The 14,416-nt window shown below is 38.2% G+C and overlaps 1 protein-coding gene across 1 annotated transcript in view; it reads left to right on the top strand.

The window, feature by feature from the left end:
• The window catches only part of Svep1 (sushi, von Willebrand factor type A, EGF and pentraxin domain containing 1), a 217,470-nt gene extending 205,727 nt beyond the window's left edge, over positions 1-11,743 (top strand). The window contains exons 46-48 of the mRNA XM_004638106.2: positions 875-970; positions 6,672-6,765; positions 9,432-11,743. Coding sequence (XP_004638163.1) covers positions 875-970; positions 6,672-6,765; positions 9,432-9,453 — 212 coding nt within the window. The 3' untranslated portion in view covers positions 9,454-11,743. The remainder of the gene's footprint in view (positions 1-874; positions 971-6,671; positions 6,766-9,431) is intronic.
• The last annotated feature ends 2,673 nt before the right edge of the window (positions 11,744-14,416 follow it).

Genomic DNA, 14,416 nt, shown 5'->3' with positions numbered 1-14,416 from the left:
TAAGCTGTTAGAAAGCCAAGACTCCAAAGGCTCCAGAATATTTACTCTGGACTGTTCCACCTGTAGGCCTGGCCTAACATGGGCCTGCACGCCTACAAAGAGCAGGCCTTGCCAGGGTGCCATGGAAGTGCACATTCGCTGAGAGACGCTACTGTGCTTCAGATCCAGAAGAGCTGGGCTGGGATCTCAGATTCTCCATTTCTAGCTAGCTCCCTGTTAATGCCAGTTTTGCTGGATAGAAAGAGAGCGTGCCACACTCTGAGTGTAATAAAGCAATAAACGATCCCACACCTTTTAAACAAATTCTTCCTCCTTGAGTAGGGGGGATGATTACTCTGCATGGGATAGGAGACATATATTTTCATCAGCCCACAGTTCCTTGGAAATGCAGGGTGTGGTGTTCTATTGCTACATAATAGTTGCAAATGCTTTTGTTGTCCCCTTACTTGCAGGACGGCCCATCAGATTCCCATCTCACATTTATTACAAGAATACAGCCTCCAGAGAGCCAAACCCTGCTAGAGCAGTTTACATAATTTGTAATGGAATCTTGAAATGATAATAAAAGCAGACCATACCCTTATTTTGAGAAGAGCTGAAGTGAAGCACTTAGCAAATATCGATTCCCATGTCCTCACTGCAAGAGTGCATTTGGCATTACAGTCTGTACATCTGGCGAAGCATCCAGACTTAATTTCCTGGGTGTGTTTTCCCAGTGATACTCATTAATAAGCAGAATGTATGGGGGAAGATTCTCTGCAGGGTCATGCAAGGTTTTGTTCTTCTTCCTAAAAGAAAAAAAAAATGTGAGCACTTCAAATGCTTGAGCATGTGTATTTTGATCATATAACTTTCACTAACTTCGCTTTTTCAGCAATCTGCATTCTCCCTTGTCTGAACGGTGGTCGTTGTGTGGCCCCTTACCAGTGTGACTGTCCACATGGGTGGACTGGGGCCCGCTGTCACACAGGTAGGCTTCCTCTCATGGTGGGTTTTCTTGGTGCCTTGTCCCGCAAAGCACCAAGGGACATGGACGACTACAACTCAGTCTCAGAGGAGATGGCAAAGCAGGAAGGTGTCAAAGACACCCACGGATTTTTCAAGAGGGCCCATTGGATGGTCCTGTGGGGGGTGATGACCTCAACAGTAGAGTGGAGCAAGGGCATGTGCCAAAGAGTGGCCTGTGGACTGGTGTGTGGCTCCATGGTAGAGCACCTGCCTAGCAAGTGTGAGCCCTTGCATTCATTCCTCAGCACTGAAAAAGAAAAGGCACTAAAATACAGAAAATACCATCTATGTTGACACTTTTACAGTATGTTGTTGTATGTTATGAGTTGGTGCCAAAAGAAACAACAAGAAGACCCGATGAATACACCTTCAGAGGTGTCACTGAGATTAGTCTCTCTTGAAGTGAGCCCAGAGCCACAGAAGCATCTCACATTTATTGAGGGCTAAAGGCAGGCTAAGGAATGTGCATAATTACTTTGGTGAACACAAACTACTATCTCTATGGACTTCCACCATTGTCTAACTCTAGGTCCACACAAATGCTAGCTCATAACATCCCAAGCAAGGGATCAAAGAACAGACAAGGAGCCAGCAGGAGAAGCTGTTATCTGCAGCTGTGAATCCCAGCTTGCAGGGATTTACAAGTGAGAGACAACAGTTCTTGGGCTCCGTGTATTGCTCCTTGTTCCCTGGGGTCATTAGGCTTTTGTCTCATATCTATATTTCTATAGTATGTAGAGAGATGTAGAAGTTCAGATGAAGACGTCATCCCTATGAAGCTGAACTACTAAATCCATTGTTACATTTTACAAAGAACAAGGCTAAAATAAAGGCAGGTTTAGTCAAGGGAGGGAAGAGAATATCACTAGAGAAATGGATCCTCTCAGGTTGCTCAGAATGATGGCATCTCAAACCCGAGTTTACCACCCATAGTTTTTGTCTGGTATTGACCTGCAAGTTTTTCTTGACCTCCCCTTGTTCCTTACATGTAGGCTCAATCTTTTCAGTGCTCAGGTTACTGTTTTCAGCAGCAGCAAGGAAAACAACTTCATAGTAGTCAGAATGTTATCCTAATGTGTATTACTTGCTTTATTGTAAATAATGGTGAGCAGTGGTCAAAAATTAATTTTATATTCCTTTAAAAAGAAAAAACAAAAAAAAAAAAAAAAAAAGGCCGGCGAGATAGTTCAGCAGAGTAAGTGCATGCTTAGGCAAGTGCAAGGACCATAGTTCAAACTTCGGCACCACATGCCGTGCAGACCTGCCCCCAGGCATGCTGAGCTGGCCACTGAGACAAGTGTGGTGTCACACACCTGTAATTCCAGCACTGGGGAGGCCGAAAACAGGAGGATCACTACATGTCCAAGCTGCATAGTAAGACCCTGTACTAAATACAGAGAGAGAGAGAGAGAGAGAGAGAGAGAGAGAGAGAGAGAGAGAGAGAGAGAGATCCTCACTGTGGACAACAGCGCAAAGTATGTTGATTGATTAGTATAAAAGCCCAACCTTTATTTTCTTCAAGTATAATATTTAACCCACTATTTGTGGACATCTGTTTAATTGCCTGATATCTAGGTATACCCCTGTGAGATTATACACCACTTTTGAGTGGAGCTGTTCTTTCACCTTTATATCCCTGATGCCTAGCACAGACCTGACTGTATTAGGTTTTTCACTTAAGTGTCATATAAGTCAATTTAAAATGATAGATTTTTTTCTTTTACCTTTGTAATGTCCTAAAACTTGAAACAACCTGTAAACAACTCATAAATTTCTTTGTTTCTTTAGTATGAACCCTAACACCCCACCATTTCTCTGTTAAAATGTGTAGGCCACCTCGTACAATGAGTTTGCTCCCAGTATGCTTCTAAGGCCGGGGTGACCATGTGACTCACCTTCCACACCAGGTTATATTTTGAGCACGAAAAAGGCACTGTTATTAAGTAAATTAGGGAAATAGGAATGAAAAATACTGTGTCACAGGCAAAATCAGATATGCAGTCACTAGCTAATGTACCAACTTTTGGCAGTCCATGAATATTAAGAAGAAAAACATCCTAGGAGCTAAATTAGAAACATTTTTTTGGGCATTTCACAAAAAATTTATATAATATTTGCTTATAACAAGTCAACTTTTGTGTTTTTCTTCATTTCTCCTGTACCCAAAATTGAGCTTCTATGCAAACCGTCCCCTACCTTTGCTGGGCACAGCATCACTAGAGGTGGTCCTGCTGTCTTGTTCGATGAATGAGTCTCTCTCGACTCTTTCTCCTTCCTTTCACACCACCTCTCTCTGCTCTTCCTGGGCAGTATCTCCTGCATCTTGCTTTATACTATGGTCACCAGTCAGTAAAAGGCAGTTCTCTCGCTCATCTCAGCATCTGCTGAGTGACTTCACTGACTCCATTTTCAGTCTCAGCGCCATTGTCTACTCCTTTGGGTGTTCTTTGGTGAAGGTACCTGTGATGGCTGTGCAAGGACCCTGCAGCCATGTGAGGGCTGACAGCCACGGTGCTGGTGCTGCACAGATGGCTTCAGCATCGGGAAGACCCAGCCCGCTTCCCATCTGTCACCCCCCCCCACAGTGGTGGCTTCCTCGGGACCCCCAAGGCCCCCTTCTACCGAGAAAGAACCCCCTCCTATCTCTTGGAATTTGCTCCTGACTCCCTCCTATTTCACCTTCTATAAACTTACTCAACTTCCAAAGGCCTAAATTTCCCTTTATCGCCATACTTTTTTTATATCATAACACAATAATTTTCTAACAATTTCTGTAGCTGTTAACAATTAGTTAGAATCATTCAGTTTAAAACACCATTGATGTGATTTATTTTACATTTTTTAGACTTCTGATTAGAGTAAGTTCCCAATGTCACAGGGCAATATAGTCTCCTTTCTATGAATCTGGCACCAACACCTGAGTATATGTTCTACTTAGACCTCCTAAGACCTAAGTCCACAAAAGGATATAAAACAGCAGCTCTCCCCCTCTAGAATTTTAATCTAGAAAAGAGGAGAGGCAGGATGGCTTGTAAATACAAAACTAGCAAATATTCTTTTTTTTTTTCTTTTTCTTTGTTTGTTGTTGTTGTTGTTGTTGTTGTTTATTTGTTTTTTTTGTGGAACTGGAGATTGAACTCAGGCCCTTGTGCTTGCCAGGCAAGCGCTTATTCTATTGAGCCATCTCCCCAGCCCCTTATAACTAGAAAATATTGTTAGAGGTTAGCTGAATTCTATAAAATGATCTATAACTGAAAGTGAGACATGAGCGAGTGCCAGACTTCAGAAAAGACTGCATGACGATAGAATCCAAGGAAGAGCAGGAAGGCTTGCTAGGTGAAGGTCACTCTCGTGGAGGGCACAGCACATGCCACACACAGGCTGGTCAGCCAAGTATGACTGAAAACTGAAGCTACACAGGAAATGTAGAGGCCTGGCTGGAAAACAAGTTGTAAAGACAGACAGCATCAGGCCAGGAAACACAAGTGTGCGAAGTTCAAGATGCTGCATTATGCTTTGTGAGCATCAGGAGCCAGCCTCAAGTGTTCAGCTGGAAAACTATGCGGTCAGATTTTCTTACAGAAAAGTGATTTGCAGCAGTATTGGAAATGGCAGGGAACAAGACAGTGAAGATCAGCTGGGAAGTCACAGAATAGAACAGATAAGAAATGTGTAACAGTCTGGAACAATAGGGGGCCTGCCCATTAGCTCAGTTGTTTAAATGACTGCTTAGGCAAAGCAGTCAAACTCAGGATGCTGTAGTTCCATCCCCAGATCCTCATGCCTTACCAGACCTGCCCTTAAGGCATCCTGAGCCAACCCAAGAAAAAAAACAAAAGAAAGTCCTTCAGTCTGGAACAATGATCATCACTAGAAGGTGGATATGAGTGGTGTTAGTAAGTAGAGTCCACCCACATGGTTACTGTTACAGAGATGAGATCCAAGAGCCATTAAGATTGCTGCCTCTAGCTTCAGCCCAGGGGTGAGAGAGGGTGAGTTAGAGAAGCCAGGAAAAGCAGGGCTGGGGGTCTAGACAAGGAGCTAACGACGTGCGTGTTGAGTCTAAGGGATCTGTGGAACACGCAGGGCCCGTGGTCAATAATGACATTCAAGGAGGGGAAACTGAGACTGCAGAAGATGCACAGCCTGCAGAGGTGGCTCATAGGATGCTGAGAGGACTGAAGGGGATGGGAAGACCTAAGCTTTTAGACTGGAAAGTGAAAATCATGGCTAGTTAATTGATATATGCAGACACCACTAAGCCAAAATGCTTTTGGAAAAGTAAATTTTTCTTTTATCAGTAAGCAGGAACTATGGAAAGTTGATTTTTTTTTTCTTTTACGGGGTTTAATCCTATTTATTTTGTCATTTCTTTTTTTATTAAATTGCAAGTATGTTGGCCTCCTTTCATTTTTAACTTACCAAGAGCACCCCTTAAGGAGAAATATTGGTATTTTACTTTGAGTTCTCTTCACCCCCTGATTATCAGATGTGTGGTCCTTACTTAACAGACACTTCCACAGTATTTCATGAATGACCAACTGAAGAAACAATAGTTACTAATGTCTCCCTTAAGGCGAATTTTTTTTTTTCATTTATGTATTTGGCACATGGTCTCACTACACAGCCCAGACTTATAGTGACCTCCTGTTTTCAGCCTCCCCAGAGCTGGGATTACAGGTGTGAACCACCACGCCCAGACTTGATTGCCAGTTCAGCATGCTCTGGGGGTGGGGCCAGTACAACATGTGGGACCAGGTAGCCAACCCTTGTCCCTGTGCTTGCCTAAGCAGGTGCCAAGTCCACTGAGCTATCTCACCAGCCCCAAAGGGGAATTTTTTAAATGAAGGAAAGAACCTAGTTTTCTATAATGTCATGAGAACAAACTGTTACTTACCGCCCTTCTCCATGCCAGACATTGTTATCTTCTGGTGTAAGGAGTTCTCCTCCTTAATATGTTAAAATCCCTAGCATTAGGTCTTCATTAATTTTTAGCATTCTCAATTTTTTTAACAGATAGATTGATGTAAATGAAGAGTTTGATTATGAGTTGTGGATTTATGAGAAAGGTAGCTATATAGTAAATCTTTGGGTATTCTCTCAGGGTTTCATTTGTGACTAATTTTTAAGCCCATTTCAGGTTCTGCAGTTTCAATTTAAGGTGGTAAAAGCCACAAAATGTCTCCTAGCCAGTACAGAGGGCGTTTGAAGCATCTGATTAGACAATTCATGTACTCGATCACCCTCCAAGCTGGTGTCTGCCTCAATCACCCAATCAATGAATAGTCGTTACCACTAATTCCTGCAAGAGAGTCATAAATTAATTAAGCACATGAAAAAATTATAGTTCCAAACAGTCAAAGTGCCTGACTGGTTACATAAGTAGAGCGATTAAAGAAGATGAAAGTCAGACTTGGAATGATCAGTGAAGCTTGCAGCAAATAGGTAAAACCTATTCTGGCTTCCTAGGAAGCAGAGGAGCTTGGAAGGAAAAAGGGATGTGGACCCAAAGGGGATGTGACCTCACACACACTACCAGAAATTGGTACAAAAGCAGCTGTATGAGGAACAGTGGTGGCTACAGCAGAAAATGGAAACAAATCTAATCCCATGAGCCTTCAGAGCTATTGAGCATTAACTGAATGTATGAATTTTTTTCCCAGCTACTTGCCAGTTTCCCTGTTTAAATGGTGGAAAGTGTGTGAGGCCAAACCGATGCCACTGTCCCTCAGCTTGGACAGGACATGATTGTTCCAGGTAAGACCATCCAAGACTAATGTCCATCTTGCAACACAATTGAAATTCAAGGCAAGTTACATCATGAACCAAGAATGTTTCTAGTTTGAAGGCAAGCATTTCGGGTCTCCAAATCTAAATACACTCTCTAATTTGAACTATAGACAAACCTAGAAATATGAGTTCAGGTTGACAAACAAGACAGTAGAGTCCCAAAAATAAATAGTCTTGAGCTCACTTCAGCAGTATGAATATTAAAATTAGAGCCAGAGAGAATATTAACATGGTCCTTGCTCAAGGATAAACATCACAAGCTTAAAAGAATTGCATCTTTTCACAACTGAAAAAGGAAAAATTCTTAAATAAGTAAACCATCCTGCCTATGCAAAAATGTAAATAATGAACTCAATACATTTTATTGAAAATGGCCTAGTAGATGTTTGAGTTCTTGATTATAATAGATAGTGTTAATATTGATAAATGTTTATTTTTAAAGTCAAATACTGTTTTCTCATATTTTTAATGCTTTTATATATTTCATTGACTACAAAAACATTTATGCAGAAATACATCCCATCAATTAGTTTCTCATTTCTGAGTAGATAAATGTCAGAAAAAAAATATAAGAAAAAGTTCAAGATAAAGTAATTTTAACATCCTTTATACCTTTTATAACCTTTCAGGAAATCTCAGGTATATCATCCTCATAAATGCTGTACATGTGAGACATTATCAGCTCCAGTTTAGGATTTTCATGATGTGTATTACATCATTTCACAAATGGATATTATCATATTCATTTAAAACTAATAAAGTCAGTTAACTAGAAACAACTCTTTTCCATTTGTTGTTTTGTTATTTTGATTGAAATGTCAGAGTCAACTCACTAAAACCAAAAGCCATTACAGTAAGAGTATAATCAAAAGAATCTGTCTTGAGCCATTAGCCATTCCTTGATCATCTCAAGTAAATGCCTTTTCCATAGACAGAAAAGAATTAAATCCTAAAAAGAACTTTGGAATGAGCAAAACTGTTTAGAAGCTACCAAGGACCGATCAGAGCTTCACCTGACAATAAAGTTGAAAGGATTTAAGATAAAGAGAACTAAAAGAAAAAAGGAGGGGAACAAAACAGTGGTTCAAAAAGAACAAAAAGTATAACTTACTTAAACTTTTATATTCAATCACTTATTTTACAGATAATGAAGATCAGAATACACATGGCTCCCAACATCTAAATATTCTGTAGAAGTACATCAGTGACTGGGCAAAGGACAGTTAGGAGATTATATGAATATACTGTTGACTAACAGATAGCAGAACCTATATTTTTATAAAAAAACTTTGATATAGAATCAAGAAAAGTTATGGCAAATTAAATTGAGAAGCATATACCACACTCAAGGAAAGGCTACCTAGCCACCCAGGGGACCAGGCAGGCTCCCCTTCCTTCTTTTAGAAGACAAGGTTAATTAGGACACTCTTGCTAAATCTCTAATCAGTTTAAGCAAAGAAAGGAACTCATCACAAGAGTTCACAAGGAAAGCCAGAAGTGCTTACGGCGCTTGTGCCATCCAGAGACATACTACAATGTCTCAATTTTAAAATCTAGAAAAAAAAAAAAAAAAGCTGGTTGTGGTGGTGCACATCTGGAATTCTAATACTTTGAAAGGCCGAGGCAGGAGGATCACAAATTCAAGCCCAACCTGGACAATTAGCAACTTAATGAGACCTTGTTTTAAAATAGGAAATTTTAAAAGGCTGGAAATGTATCACAGTGCATAGGCCCTGGGTTTAATCCTCAGTACTTCAAAATAAGTAAATAAAATTAAATTTAAAAAGAAACCTGAGAGGATTGGTCCATTACCAACATGCATTGTTGGACTATGGTGTTAAGTTGGATTATGTTATATCAACATGAAGGGTAATTACAGGTCAGAGAGATTGGCATTCCTGATAGAAAAGAAGGTGAACTATAATTCTCTTCAATGGTTGGGGGGAGAAACACTTCCAAGACATTCAAACAATAAATGTTTACAATAATTGTTTTACTTATTTCCCATGAGGCTGAGCTGTATAAAGCATAAAATGTTGTATGCTTAGTACTGGCATAAGGGCCAAACTAGCTTCTATAAATGCTTGCTGACAATGGAGTCATTTTCTCGCATAAGTGACAGCAAATGGTGAAGAAATGTCTTGCGTCCATCACATCCCTCATCCTGTAACTTTCTTTGCTAAATAAGAAGACTGTGTAGTCTTATTCACAGGCAGTTCAGGTCTTAAGAAAGAAAATTTTTCCATTGATCTCTATGTGCATATCTTAATAATCAATTATAAGCAAATTCCATCAATAAAAGTCATGGGTTGTTTGTGCTCTAGGAGACTTTTAGATTCATTAATGCTTCATCTTCCAGATGAGTGAGTTGTCAAGACAGGAAACTGGTGACTGAATCAGGACTAAAACTGCATTTTGATCCATCTTTGATCTTTTCTGTAGTAGCATCTGCACTCCACACCCTTCCTCCTCCCAAGGAATAAACTGCTATCCCTACAAACTTCATCACATGTAATGCCCAGGTGTCTGAGACTTCCAATCCTACTTTTATCAGTCCACAAAAAATCTGTTATCTCCTTGGTTTAGACTTTTTTCTTGAATCTGTTGTGCTTTTTTTTTTTTTTTTTTTTCAGGAAAAGAAGGACTGGGTTTTAAACACTGCGAATACAGCTAGCTGTCTATGCAAGATCATCTCTTCCTGGCAGCACCTCCACCTCCTGCAACTTAACACGAAGGAAATCCAACATGGTGCTGAGGCTTGTTTTGTTTAGTCTACTTGTTATTTGAAGTTTATCTTTTACTTTGTAACATATTTTATTACTCCTGGTGACATCCTTTCTTACATGTTTCCATTTTTAAATATCCCTGTATTTTCTATATAAAATTTATATTAAATAGATGCTGCTCCACCCTCATGAAATGTACATACTCTGCTAACTAATGGGAAAGCTCCTGGAACACAGTTTTATTCAGTTACTTAAAATAATTTTTCCATTAAAATATATTTTGCTACTAAATAACATCTTTCTGGGTAGTGCCATTTTATGAGGTGACCAGAAAAGAATAAAGGGAATTAATGCTCTTTCCTCTATGCTACTGTCACACAGTGTACAGTCACATATAGTATCCCAAGAAATTACTGTGCAATAAAAGAGCCCCTCCTTCTAGGTTGACCTCCTTTATTTAATCAAAGACAAACTGTTGTACCTAGCACTCTCCTCAGAGAATTCCATCCTGGTGTCAAGTGTGATCTGGGTAATTCTTTTCCCAACATTTGGAAAGCGGAAGCCTGTGCTCATCGATATGGTGGGTTCAGCAGGAGGGAGAGAGGATGAGGACATAACATGACCATGCTTTACACACTAGTATGTTCCCCTTCCTTCTCACAACTAGTAGGTGCAGTAGCCAGACAATGAAGAAGGAGTCTATACCTTGCCACACTACACAACTCACTCCCTTGAGAGAAGGGAGAGGCACAGGCCAGGAAAGGCAGAGAAGGAGAAGGAGAAAACCAACTGGGAAGTGCTTACCGGAGGTGTGCTCCTGAGGCCTGCTGTGCACAGAGGCTGGAGTCTGCCCAAGAGGAAGCTTAGCTGCTCCTTGGTCCCCATTGCTTCACACTGTGCTTAGTTCACCATCAAGATTTCCTAGTTTTTGCTTTAAAATAGGAAATTAAGGTTCACCTTGCCTCTCTTCTAAGAGAACTGCAGACTCAGAACACAAACATGGTGGTGGGGGGTCAGAGAGCAGCCCCTTCAGCCCTTGGTCAACTGTGCTCCCTACAGTGGGGGATCTGAGGGTGCTATTCTTGTAGTATCCTCATGAATGTAGGTAGGGTCAAGGCAAGAGTTAGGCAGCACATTGTGCTGCAACAATTAACCAACAATTTTGGTTTGAAAACCAAAAATCAGCTTGTATCCTCACCTCTCACTAGTCGCCAAAACTTTGCCAGCTAAGTGAAATTAGATGGAAAGACTTCAATCATAAAAATTAGAAAACATTGGTATGTTGTGTGTTAATATCTGGAAGAAAACAAGCTCTTTGAGTTGAAAAGGAACACATACAATTAATTTGTATCGTAGTATTATAAATAGTTTATTCTTTTTATGGTTGAATAATATTCCTTAGAATGAATATATACTACACTACATTTTGTTCATTCATGCATCTGTTAATGAACATTTGGGTCATGAACCTCGAAAAGGTTATACTAAGTGAAAGAAGCCAGACACGAAAAGGCATGCATTACAGTATTCCATTTACAGTGTGTCCAGAATAAACAAATTCTATAGGGTCAGACAAATAAACGGTGATGATATGGAGAAAGGATAAGAGTATAGGATTTTTTGGGGAGGAATGATAATATGTTCTGCAGCTAAAGAATAGTGGTGCTTACAGAACTGTGTGAATTTTCTGAAAAAGACTAAGCACCACATTTTACAAATAACTTTAAAATGAAAATTTAAAAAGCCCCAAGAAAGAAGCAAATACATTTGATGACAAAAATGTGGAAAAGTCTGTCACAAGTTGAATTTAACATGAATTAAATTTTTAAATTAAGTAACAAACACATGACAAAATAATGATTTTATAGGACCTTATGATTTAGTAGATATCCATAAGGAAACACTTTGTTCAAGACAGACATATGGACAAGAAATGAACTAAAGAAGAAACACTGATAGAAAATAAACCATCTTACTAATAAAAGAAATGCAAAATAAAATCATCTGAAATTTTGCCTGCCAAATTGGCAAAGTTTTTGGTGGTGGTGATTGTAGTAGTAGACTTTGTCTTAATGCCAGCATGCAGTTGGTTATTAGATAAAATAATTGCATTGAACCTTTGTAGGAAACTACTCCAGCTTTCTTCAGACTGACAAGTACCAAAAAATATTTAAATGTGAATGTAGGAAAAAGTGGAAAGAAAGCTTTTGTAAATGGAGAAGTAGAAGAATGAGAAAAAATAATCAAGATATATCATGTAAAAGTACAAAATCCTTATCATGAATGTGATCATTATGTATACCTAAAATGTACCAATAAAGTTACTTAAAAATAATCACAAATCAGGGCCGGACAAAATCTCAGCAGATTAAAGCACCTACAAGGAGGCTCAGGGGCCAGGGCTTCAATCCCTGGTGCTGCCTTGTCTGCCCCACCCCTGGGGTGCACTTGAGATGGCAATTGAAACTGGGCATGGTGGTGCACACCTGTAATCCCAGCTCTTGGGAGGCTGTAAACAGGTGGATCACTAGAAGTCCAATCTAGTGTTGAGACCCTGAATACCCCATGGAACCTTCCCTAAAATACAAAAAAAAAAAAAAAAAAAAAAAAGCCCATAAATAAATAAATAAATAAATAAATAAATAAATGTGAATGTAGTTCAGTAATCCTCTTATTGAGAATGATCTTATGAAGAAATCTGAATTGGCAATAAATATTTGATCATACATATTATTATTACAGCATTATATATTGTTAAAAGCTAGTAAACAACTTAAATGACTAAAAAAAAACCCTACAGTTGGTTAGTAATTCATTGTTTATTTATGGGATTAAATATTAACAGCTATTAAATATTTTGTGAAGGTATTTACAAAGCATATTAATGACAGATAATATTGCTATGAAATAATGTGCATAATTAAAAACAAAACAAAATGTGTTTATTGTATATTACCAATTGCCTAAAATATATGAATGCAATATACACAGAGATTTATTAAACTTTAATAATAATTTTCCCTAAGACATAAAGCAATGATTGCTTTTGATTCTATGTCAAATTTTCTAGTACTAACTTTTCCAATTAATATATATTACTTTTATATTTGTAATACTTTCAATTCATAAAAAGTAATCATCTTAAAATTAAGTAAAAGTCTTACATTAATATATATGTAAACATGTTTGGCCCCTTTGTCAAAGATAAGGTGACTGAGAAAGACAGCTTCTTCAATAAATGGTGCTTTTCACGTGCTGAAAACTAAGACTAGACCCATATCTATCACTGTGCACTAAACAAAAGTCAAACTGAATTAAAGATTCCAATATTAAAATGTAAACACTAAATCTACTGAAAGAGAAAGTGGGAACAAAATCTTGAAGACATCGGGGTAGGCAGACAGTTCACAAATAAAAACCAAGCTTCACAGGAAATACTTCAAAGAATCAACAACTGGGATCTCATTAAAAAGTTTTTGCACATCAAAAGAATCCGCCAACAGGGTGAAAAGAAAACCCATAAATTGGGAAAACATTTAGTCAGCTGTCCCTCAGACAAAGGGCTTCAATCTAGAATATACTAAATTTTTTTAAAAATCAGGCCACCAAAATTCAAAGACCCAATCCAAAACTGGGCATTCAAAATGAATGCACACTGTTCAGATGAAGAAATACAAATAGCAAATAAATATGTGAAAAAAAAAATTCATCACCATTGGTCATTTGAGAAATGCAAATTAAAGCAACATTGAGATTCTATCACACCCCAGAGTGGCTATCATCAAGAAATCAACCAATAATAAATGCTGGAGTAGTTGTGGGAAAAAAGGAAACCCTTCTCCATTGTTGGTGGGAGTATAGACTGGCACAGCCACTGGAAATCAGGTGGAGATTCCTCAAAAAAACTAGGATTAAAGGTCCCATTTGACCTAACTATTCCTCTTCTGGGTATTTTCCTAGAAGAAATGAAAACATCATACTACAGTGATATATGTGCCCTTGTATTTATAGCAGCGCAATTTGTAATACATAAATTTTGGAAACACCCAAACATCCATCAACCAAAGAACAGATAAGAAAGATGTGTTCTTTTTATAGAACAGAATACTGTTCAGCTATAAAGAAAGACAAACTTAAGGCTTTTATAGGTGAATGGATGTAACTAGAGATCATACTCATAAGTGAAATAATTCATACTCATATGTGTCAGGATCATCTGTTTCCCTAGTGTAAGAACCTGAAAAAGCAATTAAGATCCAAAAAGTATACAATAGACATTGTGAAAGGAGAAGAAACTGCTCAAAAGAAAAGAACAACTTGGATGGGAAGAAAGAGAAAATAAGAAATGGAAAAAATTTGATACTTACATATACATAAGATAGTTAGGATAATTGCATTATTAGTTTCTATTAGTTCATTGAAAAGAAGTTAGTGTTTATATTGTTTGATCAATTTTGCATGCCTATATCTTATAACCTGAGCAACTACTTTGAAGATAACTATATGTAATATAACCATTTTTAATTTTCTGACATCTTATTTTGAACTTTTGTATCATTTGATTAATTTTTTTCTCTTTTAAACTAAAAAAAAAAATTTCACCACATTCATGAAAGTAGCTAAACTTTTTTTTTAAGTGTATAAATAAATACACTTTCTGATTCCCCTTGGCATGTGGTATAAATTTAAGGATCTTGACTATGTTTAATTTTGTTCAAACAGTATTTCAGAGACCTTGAGTTCAGATTGAGATGTCCATTAGCTTAATATGAAAATAAATGGCCAGGGATACAACTCAGCAGCATAAGCGCCTGCCTGGCAAGCACAAGACCCAAAGTTCAATCCCCAGTATTATGAAAAAGAAAATAGCCACTCTGCTACTCAGATAAAAT

The sequence above is a fragment of the Octodon degus genome, unplaced genomic scaffold (assembly GCF_000260255.1).
Source record: "Octodon degus isolate 3935 unplaced genomic scaffold, OctDeg1.0 scaffold00094, whole genome shotgun sequence".
In the NCBI taxonomy this organism is placed as follows: Eukaryota; Metazoa; Chordata; class Mammalia; order Rodentia; family Octodontidae; genus Octodon; species Octodon degus.
This window is presented reverse-complemented; position numbering and strand designations above follow the sequence as displayed.